The sequence below is a fragment of the Dryobates pubescens genome, chromosome 2 (assembly GCF_014839835.1).
Source record: "Dryobates pubescens isolate bDryPub1 chromosome 2, bDryPub1.pri, whole genome shotgun sequence".
Taxonomy (NCBI): domain Eukaryota; kingdom Metazoa; phylum Chordata; class Aves; order Piciformes; family Picidae; genus Dryobates; species Dryobates pubescens.
In genome coordinates, this window is record NC_071613.1 from 26,531,991 (window position 1) to 26,553,074 (window position 21,084).

At 41.6% G+C, this 21,084-nt stretch overlaps 1 protein-coding gene across 2 annotated transcripts in view; it reads right to left on the bottom strand.

Moving 5' to 3' along the window:
* LOC104296657 (hyccin 2) overlaps nucleotides 1-21,084 on the bottom strand; it is a 74,243-nt gene that overhangs the window by 2,840 nt on the left and 50,319 nt on the right. The window contains exons 1-14 of one of the 2 annotated variants that reach the window (XM_009896485.2): nucleotides 16,200-16,497; nucleotides 15,146-15,289; nucleotides 14,783-14,869; nucleotides 13,565-13,654; nucleotides 12,764-12,795; nucleotides 11,491-11,548; nucleotides 10,086-10,270; nucleotides 9,395-9,493; nucleotides 6,217-6,326; nucleotides 4,618-4,750; nucleotides 4,129-4,225; nucleotides 1,781-1,927; nucleotides 1,020-1,191; nucleotides 623-684 (exon numbers count right to left, since the gene is read on the bottom strand). In XM_009896485.2, coding sequence (XP_009894787.1) covers nucleotides 623-684; nucleotides 1,020-1,191; nucleotides 1,781-1,927; nucleotides 4,129-4,225; nucleotides 4,618-4,750; nucleotides 6,217-6,326; nucleotides 9,395-9,493; nucleotides 10,086-10,270; nucleotides 11,491-11,548; nucleotides 12,764-12,795; nucleotides 13,565-13,654; nucleotides 14,783-14,869; nucleotides 15,146-15,289; nucleotides 16,200-16,290 — 1,507 coding nt within the window. In that variant the 5' untranslated portion in view covers nucleotides 16,291-16,497. Of the gene's footprint in view, nucleotides 1-622; nucleotides 685-1,019; nucleotides 1,192-1,780; nucleotides 1,928-4,128; nucleotides 4,226-4,617; nucleotides 4,751-6,216; nucleotides 6,327-9,394; nucleotides 9,494-10,085; nucleotides 10,271-11,490; nucleotides 11,549-12,763; nucleotides 12,796-13,564; nucleotides 13,655-14,782; nucleotides 14,870-15,145; nucleotides 15,290-16,199; nucleotides 16,498-21,084 lie in introns of those variants that run through there. The other variant, XM_054172716.1, reaches the window with a different exon arrangement.

Sequence of the window (21,084 nt, forward strand, 5' to 3'; positions counted from 1 at the left end):
TTAGACATACCCCCACCAACACCTGTTAGAAACAGTGACAAAATACTCCACATACATCCTTGAAAGCAGGGACACCATCAGAAGTCACTTAGTTAGGAGCAATAAGGGAACAGAATCTCCTGTCTTTCTCTGGCCTTTTAAGTGCTAGTTATGCAACTTCATGTTCTTCTCAGTCATGCCTAAATATCAAAGTGACAACAGTATCATAGTATCAGTCAGGGTTGGAAGGGACCACAAGGATCATCTAGTGCCAACCTTCCTGCCATGGGCAGGGACACCCCACACTAGATCAGGCTGGCCAGAGCCCCATCCAGCCTGGTCTTAAACACCTCCAGGGACGGGGGCCTCAACCACTTCCCTGGACAACCCATTCCGGGGCTTCACCACTCTCATGGTGAAGAACTTCCTCCTCATGTCCAGCCTGAATCTCCCTACCTCCAGCTTCATTCTGGAGGAGGTCCTTCAAAACCAGACAATCTTCTGATTCCCGGTCACTGAGTCTCACTGAGCCAACAGTTAACAGTGCTTCTGTTGCTGGTGATGTAACCTGCACACAAAACCCTAGTGCTTCTATAACTGAGCTGGCAACACGCCAAACAGATGAGAAAATGTGGGTATGTACCTGGATAAGATGGGTTGTTCTTGTTCTCCAGCTGGTACTGAGCAAGCAGTCTGAATATACCCCTAATGGGGAAAGGAGGAGAGAGGAACATCACAAGAAAAACCAAAACCAAACAAAACTGCCACGAACTAAACCACAACCAAATCCCAAGCCCCCAAACCCTCATCATTAGGATATATTAACTGACCAAAACTTTACATGTCAATTGTAAACTCTGTCACTGAACAAGGCTTGCTACCCAAACACTTCATTTAAAGTAACCCATCAATTGGAACCCAGGTCCTACCATCTTCACCTTGAACACATGTCAGAAAAGAGGGATTGCCTCCTGCTAGGTGTAGACCAGTAAGGACTGGATCCTCAGCAAGTGCTACTACGAAGTAAAACAGTGTCTTACCTGGCATTGAGAGTGAGACTGCGCAGGACATGCGTTAGAGAGCTCAAAGCCAAAGATCCAGATTGTTGTACTAAAAATGAGTTCTCATAAGATGTTTCTTCCACATAAGGACTAAATGTGGTTATTTCATACCAAAGCCAGTTGTAGAGGCTTAGTTTTGCCTGATCCCACACTAGACAAAGAGAAAAGAAAGAGCAGTCAGAACTGGGAGATTTAGCTTTTCTAAGGTGTTCAGTAAGCAGTATCGAAGTGTACTTAGTTGTACTGCAGGGTCTGAAGAAACTATGGTTATGAAATTCACAGTGCATGCACCCAGATAGTGTTCCATCATAACAAATTATCTGCAACAAAACATTTGTGCACATCACTTTTTCATACCAGCTTCATAGATGCAGTGTAAATCCTTCCAGAGTCTGCAGTATGCAAAGAATTTCTGACTGATAAAATTGTTTAGATGCAGTGATAGACATAACACCCAATCTCCATTTTGTTAAGTCCCTAAATCAAAGGGTGCCAGAAGTTTGGAGTCTTGCATATTTGTATATTTGATCAGTGGCTGGCAGTTCTCAATATATTTATACAGTTTGGCACAACACAGCCACAGTCAAAATTTGGACTCCTAGCTGCTACCACCATACATGTATCACCAGATCTATTCTGCACATCAACAGTAATACATAAGCTTATGAAACATGCTCTGCAGCCCCCAAGTAGAATGCAGATTCTTCTCTCTTTGCTATATCAGGCCCAAGGGGACTCACTGAGAGGAGCATTGATGTGATCAATAGAGGCAATGAAGTAAACGCTAGGCAGAGAGGATAACTGTGCAAGGATCTGTTGACTTTTTTCTCCTCTCAACATCTGGCCATCCAAGTTATGAATGAGGATATAGAGTTCTAAAGATGAATCTGCAAGATCAGGAAAAAAAAAAAAAAAGAAACAGAGAACCAGTCAAAAAAAATGCACATGAAGTGGTTTCCCATTCCCAGGGCAGTCTAGGACAAGTCTATTCCATCAGGCTCCACATTCATCACTCCAATATGAAATCATTTTCTTGTAAAGCTTACTTTGATCTCTGTCCCATACTTGGTATTTCTGAGCACCTAAAAGGCTTTTTCTCAATTTATCAGTTCTCATGACAGCTACAGTTCTTTATGCAGTTTAAGCTTTTCTCTTAAAATCCACTTTCCACTTGCTTCTGGCTTTACCAGGAATTTCCCTTTTAGCTATGACCTTTAGTCCTGAGATTCAAGCTCATTCAAATGTATTTTTGGATGGAAGTCTAAGCACAGTTTGTTCACCTGCTTTTGAGTTACATGACTAAGATCCTTAAGCTTCCCCTCACACAATGAAAATGCGTTTTCTATTTAGGGTTGGATCCAAAGCATACTAACTTCATTGGAAGTCATTTTCACTGAGTCCTCAAAGGAAGTTAAAGACTTAGCTTTGATAATCAGATTGGCTTAGGTTGGAAGGGACCTTAGAGATCATCTACTCCAACCTCCCTGCCATGGGCAGGGATGCCTCTCCACTAGACTCAGCTGCTCAAGGCCTCATCCAACCTGGCCTTGAACACCCCCAGGGAGGAGGCTGTTAAAATTTCCAGCTAGCTTGTTGCTGCTGTACTTTTCCCTCTTAACAGCTATGTCATGAGTCCTGAAACAATCCTGGAGCAGTAACAAGTTTTTGTGCAAATGAACATATATTTGTCTGCCAATGGAAACCAGAGCTTCCTCAGACTCCCAGTCAGATTGGTTACAGTGTACTACAAAGGACTGATTTATGTTGATTCAAGTGCATACCACTGTCAATCAATCTTTTTCACTTAATCCCACCAGAAACACTGACAAGTTAATGATGGGAAATAGAGTGTAAGCACTTAACAACACCAGTGCCATGCACAATTAAGATTCTATGGCAATTTCTGTATGGATACACAAGCAGTAAATCTGACACTCAGAAAGAATTCAGTAAGCATTCCATGTGACAACATCTGTTTGGTTTTGCTTTTGAAGCCAATTCTAACCTGCCTGTTTGAGACTGTTGTCCTTTATTTCATCTTAATACCAGTAGTTGCATACATTAAATTTAAATGACCACTCCCCTAAACTATACACATTTAAACCTTAATCCAGTCTATACTGAAATTTATGGAAAGACCATCAGGCCTTGATTTTCCAGAGAAGCTCAAAGGCCTTGATATCTGTCAGCAACTGCCATTCCAAATTGTTTGTGAGTTCTTTGTTCTGTGGATTTCAGTGAAGTTTATATCAGGTCCTCAAGTAGCCACTGAGAACGACCTTTCCTGACTTGCACCAGGAAACACGTGGCTACAGAAACACTGTAAATAAAGCACAAAAGGCACTGTGCTAAGTGCAAGACAGATGAGCAGTTCAGTTTGCTAAAGGGTTGGGAAGTCTCTGTCTTAGAGCACTCACATCTTCCTCCTGATAGAATCATAGAATGGTTTGGGTTAGAAGGGACATTTAAAGGTCATCTAGTCCAATTTCCCTGCAATGAGCAGAGACATCTTTAACTACGCCCGGTTGCTCAGAGCCCCATCCAACCTGATCTTGTATTTTCCCAAGGATGGGGCATCTACCACTTCTCTGGGCAACCTGTGCCAGTATTTCACCACCCTCATTATAAAAAAAACCTTCCTTCTATCTAGTCTCAATCTCTCCTCTCTTAGTTTAAAATGGTTACTCCATGTCCTGCTGCAACAGGCCCTGCTAAGAAGACCACCCCATCTTTCTTATAGGCCCCCTGCAAGTATTGAAGGGCCACAATAAGGTCTTCTCAGACTTGCCTCTTCCTCAGGCTGAACCCCAATTTCCTTAAGGGTTCTTCATAGGAGAGATGTTCCAGCCTCTTCTTGCCTTTCTAGAAAACTCAGGAATACAGACCAAGGTAACAGGTTGGGATCATTTGCACATATATCCCTGGTAGGTGTATGTTTTCCTATATGTGGCATAAACTATAAGTATACTAGCTACAATAACTAAGAAACTGTAACTGCAGATATGAAAACTATGAGAAAGAAACTGTCCAGGCTCTCCTAACAGAAAGTGAGCTCTAACATTTTTATGTATAAAGTTAGTCATTTTACCTTCTTTAAACCTTTTAGTGATGAATTCAAGTTGGTCAGGTGGGCTGCGGAAGGTTCCTACATGGTCCAGTACCTCCTCTGTAATGGAGTTGAGAATCTGAAAAAGGAAACAGCAGTTCCTTCTGAAGGGCTCTGGCACTGTGCAAAAAATATGAAGCAAAGTCTTGACTGTCACAAGGGAGGCAATCTGATTTTTTACCATCAAACTCCTAAAACAGTCAAAATAACCCAAAAATTTCTACTGCCTTTCAAAACAGTGACATGAAATAAGGCTACAGACTGATGGGTATCTATTAACGATAGGAATTACTGCAACTCCTTGGAAAATGCACGTGCTAATTTCTTTAAACTGTTAAATGAGATGTAGGAGCTGCTCTTCATTCATGAGTCTGCTGCTACAGCATGCAACAGATGTCCTTAACATTTTATTTTAGAGGTATCTGTAACACAGGATGATTAGATAAGCCCACAAGCTTTTCCCACACTTACAGATCTTATAGTGATGCTGGGGAAGTATCCATTAACCACAAGGTGTACAGAATCCTTGAGCGCAGAGGTACGAAACTTCTCTAACAGATCACGCTTTGAGCCCAGTCCATAAAGCACAATATTGAAACCCAAGCTGCAGAAAAGTGAGCAAATACACTGAATCAGAAAAGCACAAGTCCCTTTTTAGGTCCATACATTCATAAAGCAAAATGATCCACTGCAATCTTACCTCTAAAAATTTCGTACTTCATCAACTCCAGGCTTACCTTCAGCTCACCGCTGCCAAAGGATGTTAGCTGTAAGAAATCTAAAATGTGGCATACCTAGTAGAAGAGGCATTTTAGCAGCCTGGAGGCCCACAAATTTAGCAAAAGATCTATAGAAGAAAGTGGTATTGTCCAAGAATGAGACTAGATCTGCAACATAATATAATAAAGAGTAACCAGCATTCACATTCACCCTGTCACCAGTGATTATATTAAACGTTTACCATGGGTCACAACATTTACAAGAGGTTAAAAAAAAGCCTTAGTGGTGTTCTACTCTGACCCACGGGCACAATTGCAAAGCAAATTTACACTATTCTCATACCTCTTTCTTATCCTAACTGTTCAGAGAAAGAGGCAGGAAAGCATAGAGCACATGGCAGGGAATCACATAGCTTTATTAATTTTTGAGAAGAAGGAAAATTACAATCTTGACCAGAAGGAAGAGTATCAGATCACTCAAATAACAATGAGCAAAGGTAAGGTCTTCAGCAATTGTTATTGACTTCACTTTCATCTACAGATTTGTTGCTGATACCCTGCCACTGAGTCAAAGAGAACACCTCCTTCTTGCAGCTCTCCAAATTTCAAAGCTAATGTCCTTTTCATATGCTCTGTCACTTCCCATGGACCACAAATTTCTGTATACTCTACTCCCCTGCAATGTTTCCATGAGGCTTTCTCCTGACAAATACCTGCTCCTGCCTCAATACTTAACCTCAGAGCTGGTGACCTGCCTCCCTAAGGTGTTTCAAAATGTCACAGCTCTCAGCTCCCCATTTGCTTTCCTGGATGTTTACTCTTTTCTCCTTCCTATGAAATCAAATGCAAGCCCAGATAAAATTTTCCAACAGCATTAAGGTTCCTTCATGCCTAGATTATTAGGTACCACAGGCAAAGTCAACTGCTACATCACTGATGAGAGCCACATCCTAAAGACAGCAGTGGTGGACTACTCACTACTAAATACGCTGCTGTTCACAAAGCACACTTTCCTCATCAGTCACATTCCTCATTTTCTCATTACTTATGTTCCCTGTTTGTGAATGCCCTCTAGCTTGGTTTACAGAGGCACAGACAAACTAGCCAGGCAGACTGCAACCTCACTTCAGTTCAGGCTTTCAGTTCAAGAATTCAGTTCAAGAATTCAGATACAAGTTGCTGTACAGGAAACATTGTACTAAATTATTGTCACCTAATTTTAAATTAAGTTACTAATCAGAGAAGAAAAGTCACTCTTTAACTTATCCACAGAATATGGTTGACATGAGGGCAAGTTCATTGGCAGTGCCTGATTATTAGGCTTATTCAGTGCCTGTCATGGGATACTTACTGTAATTGCAGCATCCACTTGGAAAACAGATTTTCATGTTGCTGGTTTAGCATTTTGATTTCAGCTTCATAGGCAAGGGGAGCTTTTCTCAAAAGATCATGCAGTGTTTGCTGTGTGAGTAAGAGAAGATGACAGTCATTCAAAGCTGAGAATAAACAAGGCATGTATCTGGAATCCTTACAAATACCCTTCTAAGTAGGCTCTCTTGTTAGGGACCAGAATAGTTTTCACTGACAGGGCACTCCGCTGTGGTTTGGTTTTTTAACCATGTCGACTCCTCTAAGCACAGTTTTGCTACTGGAGAAACAAGGCAGAGATTAAGCAACCATATAATGGGAAATGGCAGCTAAACTAGAACCAGAACTAGTATCATACTGTCTTTTATCTCCTCCTGCTGCATACGGGAAAAACACAACTGAACTAATGGACACACTCAGAGCTTACACAGCACCACACACTGCACCAGGAAGACACCAACACCACAACCATCCCCACAAGAACAAGGGCTCCAACTGACATGTTTGTCACTACAAGGCGATACTCACAAATCACCTTAAAAAAGAAACACAGCAGAAAGGAAATCATTTGCATCTGACAGCTAAATGTAGAAAAAGGTATTTCAGAAGCATCAAGAATCAAAGGATTAATTTAGCTTTAAAGATATGCTGGGATGACAGCACAGTAGCATCACAACTGGCATCAAACCTACTCCCTTTTCAATTTTAACAGCTTTGCTTTCCACTCCCTTGCACTAAGACAGTTTGCTCTGGAAAGAGCACGAAGACAGCTGCAGTGTTATCAGACAAACATAAAGCATTGCGAGACAGAACTGCCAAGCCTTCAATTTCTTTGCAGCCAGCAGTAGATTTACTACTGAGAACCTTCATTTCCTTCCAAAAATGTTATGAAAGAACTTGTTTAAAATCCAGATGTTTCTCTGGGTAGCAATTCCAGACAACAGCAGGTATCAGGCAATCTGCATAGATGCCATTTTTTAAAATACAGATGGGTGTAAAAAGTAGTCAGGACAATAGACAGGAGAGCTCCACATATTTTACATATGTCCCTGGCACCTGTCCTTTTGTACCTATCTCTATAGGGTGAGACTGCTTGCTTTGAACTGTCACATGGAAAAAAAGCCCTGGCACACAGGAAAAAAAAAGGTAAAGCAGTTCAGTCATCACAATTAGAACATTCCTGTATCTTAGGAACTGAAAGGGGACAAAGTACACTTCACAAACTAAGTGACAAAATATAGTCCCAGTCCTGCATGCGGCTTGATTCAGTAATGCTCAGATGAAAAGGGTTCTCCATTTCCTCTACACACAGCTAGTCAAGACAGCTTGAAATTCCCCATAGCATTTTATTGACAAAAATGCTATTTTGGCAACAGTTTTTGAAGCAGGTGTCTACAGCTCTCCTTCTTCCTCCTCTCCTCCCTCAAAAGCAAACTGGGGTAAGGAGCATTATCTGTCTCATCATTGTCATCAGGAATCACGACCTGGTATACCAAAGAGACTTGGACTAATATTCAGGCTAACGTCTCAGCATGAGTTTGCAGCAGCCTGCTGCACAATGATTTACTGAGCCTGTACAATGGAATGCGATCTCCATGGATATGCAGGAGCAGGTCCTATGGGAAAAGGGTACCTAGCACCAGCCATCTGTACCTGTCAAGTATGGTGGATGGCCCCACTGTCCCTGATTATTCCTTCGGAACAAAGAACCATAACTGCTGCCAAAAGGGAACCATGAACCTTTAGTGAACTTTGCTCATTATAATGTCTTTGTAACACAAAAACACAACTCATGGCCTAAAGCTACAAGCCTCCAAGGCAGACCTTGCCTTGGACATGCCTCCTTAGGCCCAGACCACACCTTGGTTATTCCTCCTAGGGCATAAGTGGAAGCCTTACTCATGGGATGGCATGAGGGAGAGAGACAGAGTTTGGACACTACCAGGTGTGAAACTGATTATAAAAGATGTCTCCCTAGCAACAGGTTTCCCCACCAGGACCAAGAAAGGATCAGAAGGACCAGCAGGACTGGACCCACGACCAGAGATATGTCTTTGGACCCTCACATTGGTGGTAGCTTGTGGTGGGTTGAGAGAGAAGGCCCAGCCTTCCCCCACCACCACTAAGAAGGGGAAAAAAAACCAAACCACAGCTAACTCAGCCTGAGAAGCAAAGGAATGTAGCTATATTTACATGCAATGGGAAAAGGCAGGATATGTACACAATATATACAGTATTTACAATATATATACAGAAATATACAGCAAAGAAAGATACAGGAACAAGACCCCAACCTCCGGACAGAGGGGAGTTCCCCCCTGTACCCCCTTCTCTCTCCCTACCTCCCTTTTTTCCCAAAGAGGGTTAGAGAGAGAAAAAGGTAGTTATTAAGAAAGAAGAATTTTAGTATGCCTTCAGTATTAGTGCAGGATTAATGCTTATCTGTTCCAAGGTCGTTCTGGCTAGGAGCCCAGAAGCAGGCAAGCTGGAAAGGGAAGAACAAAGAGGAACACAAACACACTGAACTAGATTCTAACTGCACTAAAAACTTAAAGCTGCATTCTACCAATCTACCAATGAAATTCGTTTAGAATATAGATGTTTTCATTGTCTTCACCAAAACATTCAGCCCAAGTGTTCCAACACTGTCTCTTTCTTAACGGCACAGCCTCAAATGGTCACATAGCTATAAACCTCTTTCTCTTTTCATTTTATTTTACCTTTCCCCTTTCTCCTCTCACTTTTCCCTACCTACTGTGTGCCATCTTATGGGCAAACAATAAAGTTTTGCTGTTGACTGAAGTGAATCCCCTGGCGTAGTCACCTGAGTTTTTGCACTTTTGATATCACAGTAACGAACCACCACGAGTCCTCTGCATGGACCGTGACATCTGGTAACTGCAGCTTTTAACTATCTACTCACTGGATAGAGCCTGCTCCCTGCATTTCACCTACTGTCCCAGGCTCAAAGTGGGTACTGTCCCTGTTCCAAGCAACAGCAGGGAACATCATGCTTATAACACTACCAAAATGAGTCTTACCACTGAGAATGTAATCAGCAGAAATAAAGTAAAAATAGCAACGTTAGGCAATTTTGATGAGGGAAATGTTCAAAGAAATGAAAACCCTCTGGGAGTTGTGTGGCTCACTAGGAAGCGTACCTGATCCAATCTTTTTTTCCGCAACTTCTGCAGTGTTCGATCCGAAGTAAGCACTTTAGAACTACTGTGAGCTTCAAAGTATTCCTCCACCAGGTTGCTCTAAAAACAGACAGAAAGATAACCATACTTCTGCTGTCAATTTACCCCTTTCCCATGCACCACATGTCTGAGGATGGCCAATATGAGACATTGAGTGAAGCTGAATAGAAAACTAGGAGATATTTGTAAAAATGGTTTCTACAGTAGCATTTTGCCAAACAAGACAGAAGACAGAGACAGAAAAGAGATTCTGAGACAGCAGAACAGAGTAAACTAAGGGAGTGTGGGGATGCCTTGTGCTGGAAGGAAATCAGACAACAAAGGTGAAATCCAAGCTAGAAAGCAATGCATGCTTCTTTTGGTGCTATAGGAGTCAGTTTCTTCATCCTGTACAACATGTCCCACTTCATGAACATTTTAGAACTTCTCCCTCTGGAGCTTCTGGGGATACAGACTGGACTAGTCCATACACTCCCATGATGCCTGTCTAACAGGGATTGCTCAGGAGAACAGCAAAAGCCACCCCAGCTTGTTTGATTTGAAATTAAACTGCCAGTTCTTCCCCACAGTTAGGTGTGGTCACTGACAACTTATTGCCACTACACATCCCTTCACACTTGCAGGCTCAGAAGTATATTTTCTTCTCACTCACCATCTTGTCCTCCTTAATTTTTTTGGCTAGAATGTTTCTGGGAGGAGGTACAGATGTAGCTTTAGTTTTTGCTGGGGTCTTCTGACTTGATAAAAGAGTGCTGGATTCTTTCTGGTCTTCCTCATCCTCCTCCTCTGAGCAGGAAGCAGAGTATTCACTCTCACTTTCTAAATAGGGATCTGCAACTAGAGCAAAATTTTAAGGTTAAAAGCAAGCAACACCTTCTTACACAGAACACATTTTGCACCATCTTGTTCTCTCACATATACTCTCTAGATTGTTTTCCAAACATATGGTTCCTAAATATATTTCACAGAAAAGTAAAATCAGTGTTGAAGAGGACTGCAAGCACACATAGCCTTCTGCATGTCTTTCCCAGTTCTAGGCTCACAAATTATTGACTAAAGCTTGCTCCTTCATACCAACTAAGAAACATAATCATACCATAAAAAGTGACTAAAAATGGACAATGGAATTCCCCCTTTCTCTTAGCATCTCTACATCAGTTTTCCCAAATGCCAGTCATGCCAGGTGAGTATCTTCTGGGTCACACTCTGCAAGAAACATTTTGTAAAAGACCTGTCAGCAGCGCTGATTAATAGAGCACAGATGGATTCTGTCTCAGTCTTGGTCTCTCAACATGAAAGAAGAAACAGAGTATTAAATGCTGTACACTAAACTCTCCTCTGCATTCATTCTGAGGACATACAGCCAACCAGTTATTTGAAACACTTTACCATGAATGTCTCAGCCATCATCAAAAAATTTCTGACTTGGCTCAGGTAACAGTGCCAGACTTACGTGTCAACATAGTTACTGAGAGTTTTGTCTCTTTTGATCATGTTACCAAAGTTCAACAACTTCATGCTTCTAACCCTTCCACCCCTTAAGTATTGTAGAGAAAAGGTCTACATAGACTTCCTTAAGGATATTTCTACACTGTGGAATCAATCGGATTGCTTCAGTCAGAGCGCTACTACAGACAGAAGTCCACCAAGATAAATGCTGTCCTCGGAACACAAGATCCCAGGATAGTAGGGGTTGGAAGGGACTTCTGGTGATCATTTAGTCCAACCCCATTGCTAAAGCAGGTTCTTCTACATCAGGTTGCACAGGAATATGTCCAAGCAGCTTTTGAAAGTCTCCAGATAAGAAGACTCCACAACCTCTATGGGCAGCCTGTTCCAGTGCTCTGTCCCTCCCAAAGTAAAGACGTTTTTCCTTACGCTCTTTTTAGTGCTGCCCAGTGATGGAACAAGGGGTAGTGGGCACAAACTAGAATAGAGGCAGCACTAAAAAGAGTCTGGACCCATTCTCTTGACACCTGACCTTTAGGTATTTCTAAGCATTAATAAGATCCCCTCCTCAGTGTCTGTGGGAACTGACTGCAAAGGTTGTTCTTTACCTGTCAGTCTCTTTCTGAGTCTGTAAGGTGTGGTAGAGATAAATTCTTTCTTTTTACTCTGTAACAGCAAAGAAACATGCATTAGAAGAAGAAACAGCCCTCTGCCAAGCAAAGAGTAGAATCAGGTTATATTTCCAAGCTACTTCAGCCCATGAGAAACTGGTACAGCAAAGACAAGGGTATGAGAATTCTTACTTTGCTGTTCAAAGCTAGAAGTAGGTAGGAACAGGTTCCAAAAGGTGCTTAATTCTTTCAACTAATGTCTTGAGATGGAGGGTAGAAAACTGAAATCTCCAGTCAAGATGCCAGTCTTAGCCATTCAAGAAGAATAAAACCAAAGCAAAGAAAAAACAGAAATGTTTTGATTCCCCATCTTCTACATCAGACTCTCTACTCAAAGTCATTTGGAAGTCCACTATGAAAACAACTACCAGAATGACAGAAGACCACTCAGAATACTAAGACCAGAAGAAGCACAGCCAAATAGCTAAGCTGCCTGAGCTCATCAGGTTGCAGTGGCATATCTTCTTTACATACGCAGAAAGCACAACCCCAGCTCTGACACCAGATCATGTCTGCAATACTTAGGAAACACTTTTGTTAATCTTTCCAAGTGGATGGCATCCCAAAGCAACATCTCTTACAAGCATGACTCATCCTGGAATCTTACACCAGAAAGGCTGTGCACACACTTCCAGTATGATACTCTACCATTCTAGTAAGCCAGCTGTTTCACAGCACTCTCGTTACAATCACCACAACTGGCAGTTCTGGACTGCACCTCTCTGTAGCATCACAAAAAATGATACCAACTTACATGTCACTCATTAACACAATTCATTTTATAAACCAATGTTAAAATAAGAAACTGAACAGCACCACAGTTCTTGAATTTGTGGTAACAGCACTCCTTACAATTAAGGCTGTTTCTTCCTTTGATGAGAAAGCTACAAGTTTAACTGCATATTAAGGGATTGTCTAACATTCTCATTTGTGTGATGCAAGGAAATAGTCTCCACCCTTTCTAATTAAGCTGTCAAACCCACTACTTACCCACTAGCTCCAAATCCCATAGTACTGATTAATGGTAGCACTGGTTCTCACTTGAGTTACTCCTGGCTGGTTATTTTAGGAGAAAGGTGTGGACGAGGTTTTTCAAGGTCCTTCCTTTCCAGAACTGTAGTAATTGGTCAGTTCAAGGCTTAAAAGTGAACAACATCCCCACAAACAAAAACAACATTGACAAAACTCAAGCAAGGCAGTCATCACTCACCCTCTGCTGAACTTTATTTGAACTTGAATGTTCTGAAAGGCAAGAAACAGCATTGTTCAGAGTACTGCATTATTACAACAGTGGCATAAGATGGTCCATTAGAAAAACAGGCATTCAAAGGAATACTGCATCAGAATATCATCTCCATGGGTGATTAACCCTTTGAAGAAAGCCTCTAGTTCCTTGCAGGTAGGCAAGGAGAAGACAAAGACAGTCAATGTTATTACCACAAAAGGCAGCTTTTAATTCTGGTCACAGGTTTATGGGGCCATCAGGAAGAGGAAAGAGGCTGGAAAATGAGCTAATGTCTTCTCCTTAAGCACATAAGACTCCATTTCTGAGCACAAAGTAACGTGCCCTTGTCCGTTGTGACTTGCACTGACTTCCCCCATCTGTATTTCTCCTTACAGCAATGAGTGCTTCAATGTCATATAATAAAGTGTGAATTTACACATGAGCACCCACACAATCCTACCCATCAAGCCTACCTGGGCTCATCAGCCCAGCTCATAACTCTTTGAAGTGAAAACATTTTGTTGAACACAAAGGAATCATCAAATGTCACAGCAACAGATGAGAGAGAAATTCCCATTTTCTCTACACCAACAGGGCAGAATAAAAGGTCTGACACTCTGGTGAACCAGAGGCCATGCATATGAAACAGTTCAGTCTAAAATGTTCACCTGACCAGAATATTCAAGCATGACAGAAGCTGGCACTTAAGTATCTGCTCTACCACTTAAATAGAAACATAGCCCCCACTCACTTAGCTTCAGTTCCCCAAAGTGTCACAGGACTTACTGCTGCTTTGAGGTGTTTTGACTGTCTTCTCAGGGCACTTAGAGTAATTGGGTTCAACATACTGTCCTGGTGTCTGGGCTAATTCGGAGGCTGTAGGAAAAAGGAAGAAGGGAAGAAGTATCACATGTGAGGTACAAAACTCCCAGCTCTAGCTAGTCACCCATGGAGCCATACCTTTGAAGCACACTCTAAATATTAATTTCCTATTTCAGGAAGTGCACCAGATACTTTTTCCACCCCCCCTAACCCTAATAGTGAATGCAATCCTTAACAAACATTTTCAAAGGCTGAATTATCCTCAGATAATTCATTTTCCAAGTACAGCGGAGGCAAAGACAAAACATAGTTTGCTCCCTAGGAGACCACATGGTCTCAACTGGACAGTGCATCAAGTAAAGCAAACACATTGGTTCCCAGGTAGGTTTTTGTATTCTACTTACCTCTTTCTCCTACTTAAGAGCCCAAGCTGAAGCTGATTCACTGATCTGAAAATGGAAGCCCCCCCCCATCCTGCTAACAATCCCTTAAGAAAATTAGCCTTCCATTGTATGACTCGCCTCAGTTTGAAAACTGGTTCCAGAAGGGAGCACCAGTAAAAACCACACTGCTGTAGAAAGGAGGTGTAAGAAACACACAAACTTCCAAGGCACCACAGCAGCTCAGGGGAGAAGAGGTACAGAAGTCAGTGAGGAGAAATATGGCAGCAGCAGCAAGCCTCAAGCATCTTATTTGAATTATACTAGCTAACCTTCTCCACAACTGCCAATTTCTGCTTGCTTCTCTTAAGTTCCACACTTAGCCTAAGAAGCACACTCTGAGTGGAAATCCCCAGACACACAAAGCTAATACTGCCCCTTTTTTACTTTTTTCCCCCCTTAGCTACGTGAACTATTGTCATATCCTTCCAAGTTACACAAATAAACCTCCTGCCATCCTTTGGTGCTTACACACAGACTTTCTCCCAGTATTAAGAAACTTCTACTTTTTATTAAGCATTTTTTTTATTATCTGCATTTCTCTTCCCCCCAGCCCCCCATGCCTTTGCTTTGTCCTAGCCCCATGCTTTTGTTTCTGAGGAAAAATGTTTCAGAACCAGATTAACATTACTGAAATATTCCAGATGTATCTTTTTATTAAAAGCAAGTGAGAAATCATGTTCAGTGCTCACAAAAAGACCATAGCCAAAGCAAGAATGAATGAACAAAGATGAAAACATACCCAACTGTGACATTTTGCTAGAGCGTCTGGGAGTCTGGAACGTATAAACTTCACCACCACTTACCGCTGAGCCATTTCCCATTGGATCTGTGAAAACAAGTGTTACTTGTAGCTCTTTAAGAAGAGATGGTATATTCCCAACCCAAAGAAGACAGAATGAAACATTTTACTCTTTGGCTCAAAGGACTCTTTGTATTGCAGGTGTTATGAAACAAATACAGTAAAAACTCAGAATCATTATCCTCTTCTGTTACCAGCCAGAGCTGGTCAGCCCTCAAAAGCAGTTTCATCAACATTGAACAACCCTGAGACTGCAAGAATCTCCTGAAGGCACAGCTGAGTTAGTTTTTCCCCTGCAAATACCTTGAGCACCTATTCCAAGAGCAGCAACATAGTTCTTCTCTTCCAGGATCTCTTGAGCTTCATCATTTGAAATATCCTCAAGTTTCTTCACAAATCTCTTTGCACTGAGTGTCATTTGAGTCTTGTCCTTCCGTACTTTAATACCTGGGATTGCAACAGAAGTTTTAACCTCCTGCTATTACATTATTTCTATTGTAGAAGCATACAGCTAACTGCAGAGACCATTCCTGGTGTCCAAATCACTAAACAATACAACACTGATGAGACATCCCAGTAAAACAGGCCTGTGCCCTGGTGGCCACATGAGCCTACAGCCACTGGGCCCTCCTTTATCACAAAAGCTAGCCCCTGCAGTCCTTGAGAAGATACCCACTGCATCACACACCTTGGGTGAACTGACAGTCACTCAAGAAAGTATCAAATTGCATGCACAGCAGATGGTATTTGACATCCCCTATCTTCCCTAGCAAAGGGGAACAAGGAAAATATCTGCCCTGTAAGATGTCAATATACTCAAGGTACAATTTAGGCTGAGACACCTCAGGAGACCATCTGTCCGACCCTCGCCTCAAAGCGGGACCAACAACAAAGTCAGATCAGGGTGCTCGGTGCCTTCTACAGGCAACTTTTAAGCATCTCCACAGAGATTCCAAATCTTAAATAGTCAAAATTCCAGCAAAAGACTCCTGTAGCAGCCACCTCAAACCTCGTTCTGACTTCATTCTGTATGCGTGTAACCACATCGGGGCTTGGGACGTTAGCCAGGCCACTTGTGCACCGCCCCCTGGTCGTAAGGAAAGTTAGGACCGAGAGCCGGTATCCACGCCGCTTCCAGCTGAGTGCCTTTCTGTGTGTCGGGGAGGGTACAGAAATAGATGCGGAAGAGGCAGGAGGAGGGGAGTGACGCCTAGGGCTCGTCCTGCCTGCCGCTTGGTCAAAGCGTTTCTGCCTCGGCTGTTGGAGAAGGGCTCCCTCCCCGAAGGCCGCCACGGCGTCTCGGGCTCCTCTCCCAGGGCCCTGGGAGCAGCGAGACGCTGCTCCAGCCTGGCTGTACCTGCATCGTCAATAATGTGCTTCAAGACATCCTCGTCCGGCACGAACTTCACCTCCAAGGCGCCGCTGCCTCTCCCCGCCGACTGGCTCATGGCGGGAACACTCCCGTATCAGCCACGTAGGCCCAGCCACCAGATGGCGCTGCAGCAAAGCGTGGACGGTGGCAGGCCGCAGGAACTGCCGGGATTTGTCCTCCGGTCACGGTGCCGCCCTCCGCAGTGCCCGGGTCCGGGCCTCGGGCTTTTGCCCTCTTCCCGCTCCGCTGCCAGTTAGCCGGGAGCTCCAGGCCGCCTCCTGCGGCGGCAGCAGGAGACGGAAGCCACTTCACGTGTCACAATTGGGCGACTCCAGCGCCCGCCCTGAGGGCGAACGCTGATCGTCACTCTCACGTTTTGAGTGACCGGTGCCTCGGCCAATGCGCGACGCTCATTCACGACCCACCTCCCGCCGGCGAGAGTGGCGAGGGGGCGGGAGTTCCGCTGCCAGGCGGGCAAGCGCCCGGCATCGCCATGGCGACACGAAGCCGCCTTGAGTCCCGCGCTGGACCCGCCCACTCCTGCCCTCCTCCCGGGGCAGAGCCCTCTCCTGCAAGCCCGCCCCGGCACCGCTCTGCCTGCGGTTCTGCAGAGGCGCTCGGAGGCGAAGTAACCTCACACGTAGCCTCGGCGGCTGTTTCCCGCCCCAGACGCTCCCTTGGTCGTGTCTGAGCTACGAAAGCCTGCATTACACACCCGCAGTAGCGCAAATCAATATTTTAACCCAACAAAACTCAACCCCAAAAAACCCATTATGAAGGCAATTCACAAAATATTCATTCTTGCTCAGAAACAGCACAATATTTATTTAACATCTTTATATATTTTTTTCTGCATTGCAGATTTTGTCGAGTTTTATACATCTCTATTTACAATGATTTAAAATAATTATATTTCATCTCTGGCAGGTATTTACAAAGTCAATACTAACTACATTTCACATTTCAACAACAGTCAACAGCATTAACCAGCTCAGTAAGACAGTTAAATAATGGCTTACATGCACCAATACCATGATCTTCAATACATGCCATCTTCAGGTCCAAGAATGAAGATTTTCTCTGGCCTCAGGTTAAAGGACATCATACATCAGAGGTCACAGTTATTTAAAACCTATTTGGTTTAGTCCTTCACCAGTACCAAATCTTGAACACCTGGGGTTCATACCAGCAAGCAGGGTTACCCTTCTGAATACCTGCTCACACCACTAATTCCATGTCCTTTCACCTAGTCTAGTTGTCCATAAGAAGTAGGCTACTTGCTGCTTATGCTTCTTAAATGACAGAGATAAGATTACATAATGCTGAAGTAGTAAAAATCCTCAGAAACCTTAGTTCAGAGAAACAAACCTGGTATGACAGAAAAAAAAAGTAAGAAAATAATCTTTTAACCCTTGCAGAATGTTTCTTTTTGCTAGTAAAATTGATGGCATATCCTGTATTCTTGCAAGGACAAAAACAGATCAAAAGATTCACTGTAAAGTACAGGAATTAGAAATTTACAAATATGCAGCATAGGGTACCTCAATTTAGTTGTTGGGGTTTTTTAATAGGAAATAAAAGTTACCACAGTAAATCTAAAATGTATTCAGAGTATCTGATTTAATTATTAAAAATATTTATTAGCTTTTTCCTGGAATCTTTGATATGGAAAAATTAAGTCATTTAACATTTTTATTTAATCATGTAGTATTCTTCCATAAATAACCAGCTAGTAATACCCATCCCATAAGTACTTATTATCTGCAAGAAAACAATAAGAAGTCTTGTTTCAAAGTAATCATTGAACACTGCCACACAGAAACACAGACACACTCCAGTACTAGAAATCTATTAATACTTTGACAAGTTGGTTTATCCTGAGTGATTGGTAACTCACATCTACTGTATACTTGAAGCCACAAAGTTTCTACTACTTGCATTTTTCATAAACTAATAACATGAAAGTCTAGCACAACAATAACTGTCTGAACAGAAAGAAATACTGAATATTGACACTGTTCTGTCACTCCCAAGGCCTCCTTATTTTAGAACAAAAGGTAAAATGTTGCTTCATTCATACCTTCCCCACCCTCCCGTTTTATAATTAGCTTTGTGATTTTCCTCTGGGGAGGATGAGGACTCAAACACATGGGATCCACTACTGATTTGTATGGACATTTCCACGACAAAGCACCATAAAATCACTTTACTAGGAGATACTCCTGAACAGAAATCTCCCCTGACCATTTTACCCTCTAAGCCAAAAAGCCTATGTGAATTCTATGCCACATTCTAATGAGTTATTAATAATCTTTTCAAGAGTCAACATTTAAGTTGTTTTAAAAGAGTTCTCCACTGGGAGCTCACAACTGAGTAATTGATTAATGCAACTTGATCTCTTCACTTTGCTCATCATGCACAAGCTAAAACATAGGGGAAGATTTTACTGTACAGACACAAAGTTTTATTATACATCTGTTCCCATCAACAGCTCTTTCCTGGAATACCTTACTAATCCTTTATGATAGGAGGGATAATTTATGGACCCATTTTTAATTAATTTGGTCACTCAGATACTACCTTTGGTAAAATCATGAACACAGTAAGGAAAAACAAAAGAAGAAAAAAAGAAAATAAATTAAAAACAAACAAACAAACAACCCAACACCCAAAAACCACAAAAAAACCCACTCCCCCCCCCAGCCAAAAAAAAAACAAACCACAACCCAGGAGGAGGGTACCCTGGAGAAAAATTGAAAAATGGAAGCAAAACAAATGTAATTCTTTCATTACCTCTCTAATACAGACAAGTAACATAGGACAAATTTTTACTAAATCCATTTCTGGAAGCTGTAAGATACCCTTTGACTTCTACAGCTTCCTGCTGAACTTTTTATATCACAGGCCTTGACACCTGGCCAAACTTACTAGGCAAGTTTGTCTGAAGTGGTTAGCTGTTATGTTTTGAAATCTTGTTCCAAGATTTGTTTTATTTTAAATAACATTTAATAAAGACTATGTAGAAATCCTCCTATGTATCAATCAGTCTTGCAAAATCCACTGACTCTTCAGCTGGTTATGACCTGCAAATTTGGACAGACTGATACATGTATTCACTGTTACAGTACCCACGTACGTCGTGATTTGTTACCCTGAATCACCTACAGAAAAGCTCTCCACAGCAAAGTTTTATCTAAGTGCCAGTGGGAAAACAAACTGAAAAAATGATCAGGAGAGATTAAGGCCCATATGCTAGAAACAAGCAGCATTTTAGAAAATATAAAATATTGAACAATTTGATATAAACCAACTATGCAATGCAAGTAGAGGGAATTTGTACACAGGCTTCTTTGATTACCATGGTTGGAAAGGAGTGGTATTTTGCAACTTTAGTCTTGCAATTATCCTAGACAAGAAACTTAAATAAAAAAGGGGGCATGTTTATTCTTCTGATGCAAACTGTTCTTATGATGCAAACAGCTGTTACAAGTAAGACCTAATTAATGGCTTTAATGCTATATTAAACATGCCAAGGTAGCAGTATCTTTGGCAGTGAGAGAATTGTAGAATTTGAGGACGAGATTATTACATTTACTAACATCAGAACCTTTTGTTTTTTGCTTTGTGTGCAGTACATACCTTTCATTCAAACATGTTCCACTGTATTTTCTACACCTTCTCCAGGATTATAAATAAAATACCTAGTCTGCACTGCATGCATTTTATGATTTTACTCACAAATTTATTTTGGTTCTCACTTAGTCTTCAAATTAATTTTAATTTGTAAGCCAAGATAAACAAAAAATTCTGGTTTGTGACCAAAATTAAACTACTGGACACTTAAAGAGATAGCCATTGTTTCATGATAAAATAGAACAAGTTCAAACTCCTAGGTTAAAATACAGCCACAGCATAGATTTGTATATTCAAAAATTAATTTTTCAAAATATAAATCTCTGATCATGTTGTACATTAAATATTGAGGAAAATTTCCCTGGAGCAAAATTTTCCAAGAACACTAATAATTTTCATTAAAGAAGTAGAACAAACCACTTAGTATCTGGGGACAAAAAAGGGTTAGAGTTGGGGTCATCATACTACAGAGTAGCTTTGCCACCATTAAGATACAGGTTTCCCCCTTAATCTTGAAAAATATGTTCATATTTACATACAGTATACACACAGTTGAGGCAATTGATTGTCAACATGTGACAAACGTATGTACCTACCCACACACAAGTAAACCTCACACGGTGAGAAAAAACCCGTCCCAGTAAACTCCAGTATTCGTAAGTAGTGCAAATAAATACTTTGTCAGAAAGCAACTTTTCTCACTATTTTGATGTAAAAACAGATATTTTTCATTATGTTAAAGCTAGCAGAAGTATGTTGGAAATGCATTTAAGACCAACACACTCGCAAACTACAAATACTAGATCTAATGCTTACTGGCTGCAACATGATGTTCAGTGTTACAGAATGAAGTATGCTGTCAAAAACTTTTGCAAATTCACATCAGAAAGGGTGTTCAAAGAAATCTGCATTTAAAATGAACAGTGACATACAGAGACTCCAAATGAAAACTAAAAGGATAATACAGCAATGAAAAGTGTCATTTTGCAACATTTACTTTTACTTCATCACTTTTGCTGCCTGCAGGATGAAAAAAACAACTCATCATTCAACCAAAAAGCTGCTTTCTATAAACCCCTGAAAAGGATAGTCAGGCTGGAGTTACAAATCCTAACATTTTACCTTTTCTTAAAATTATAAATTCCAACAAAATGAGTTGCAAAATAGCAGCATACTGTGATGTGGTAAAAAAGTGTATCAAGAAATAATTCATTTATCCCTACTTAAATGTATATAC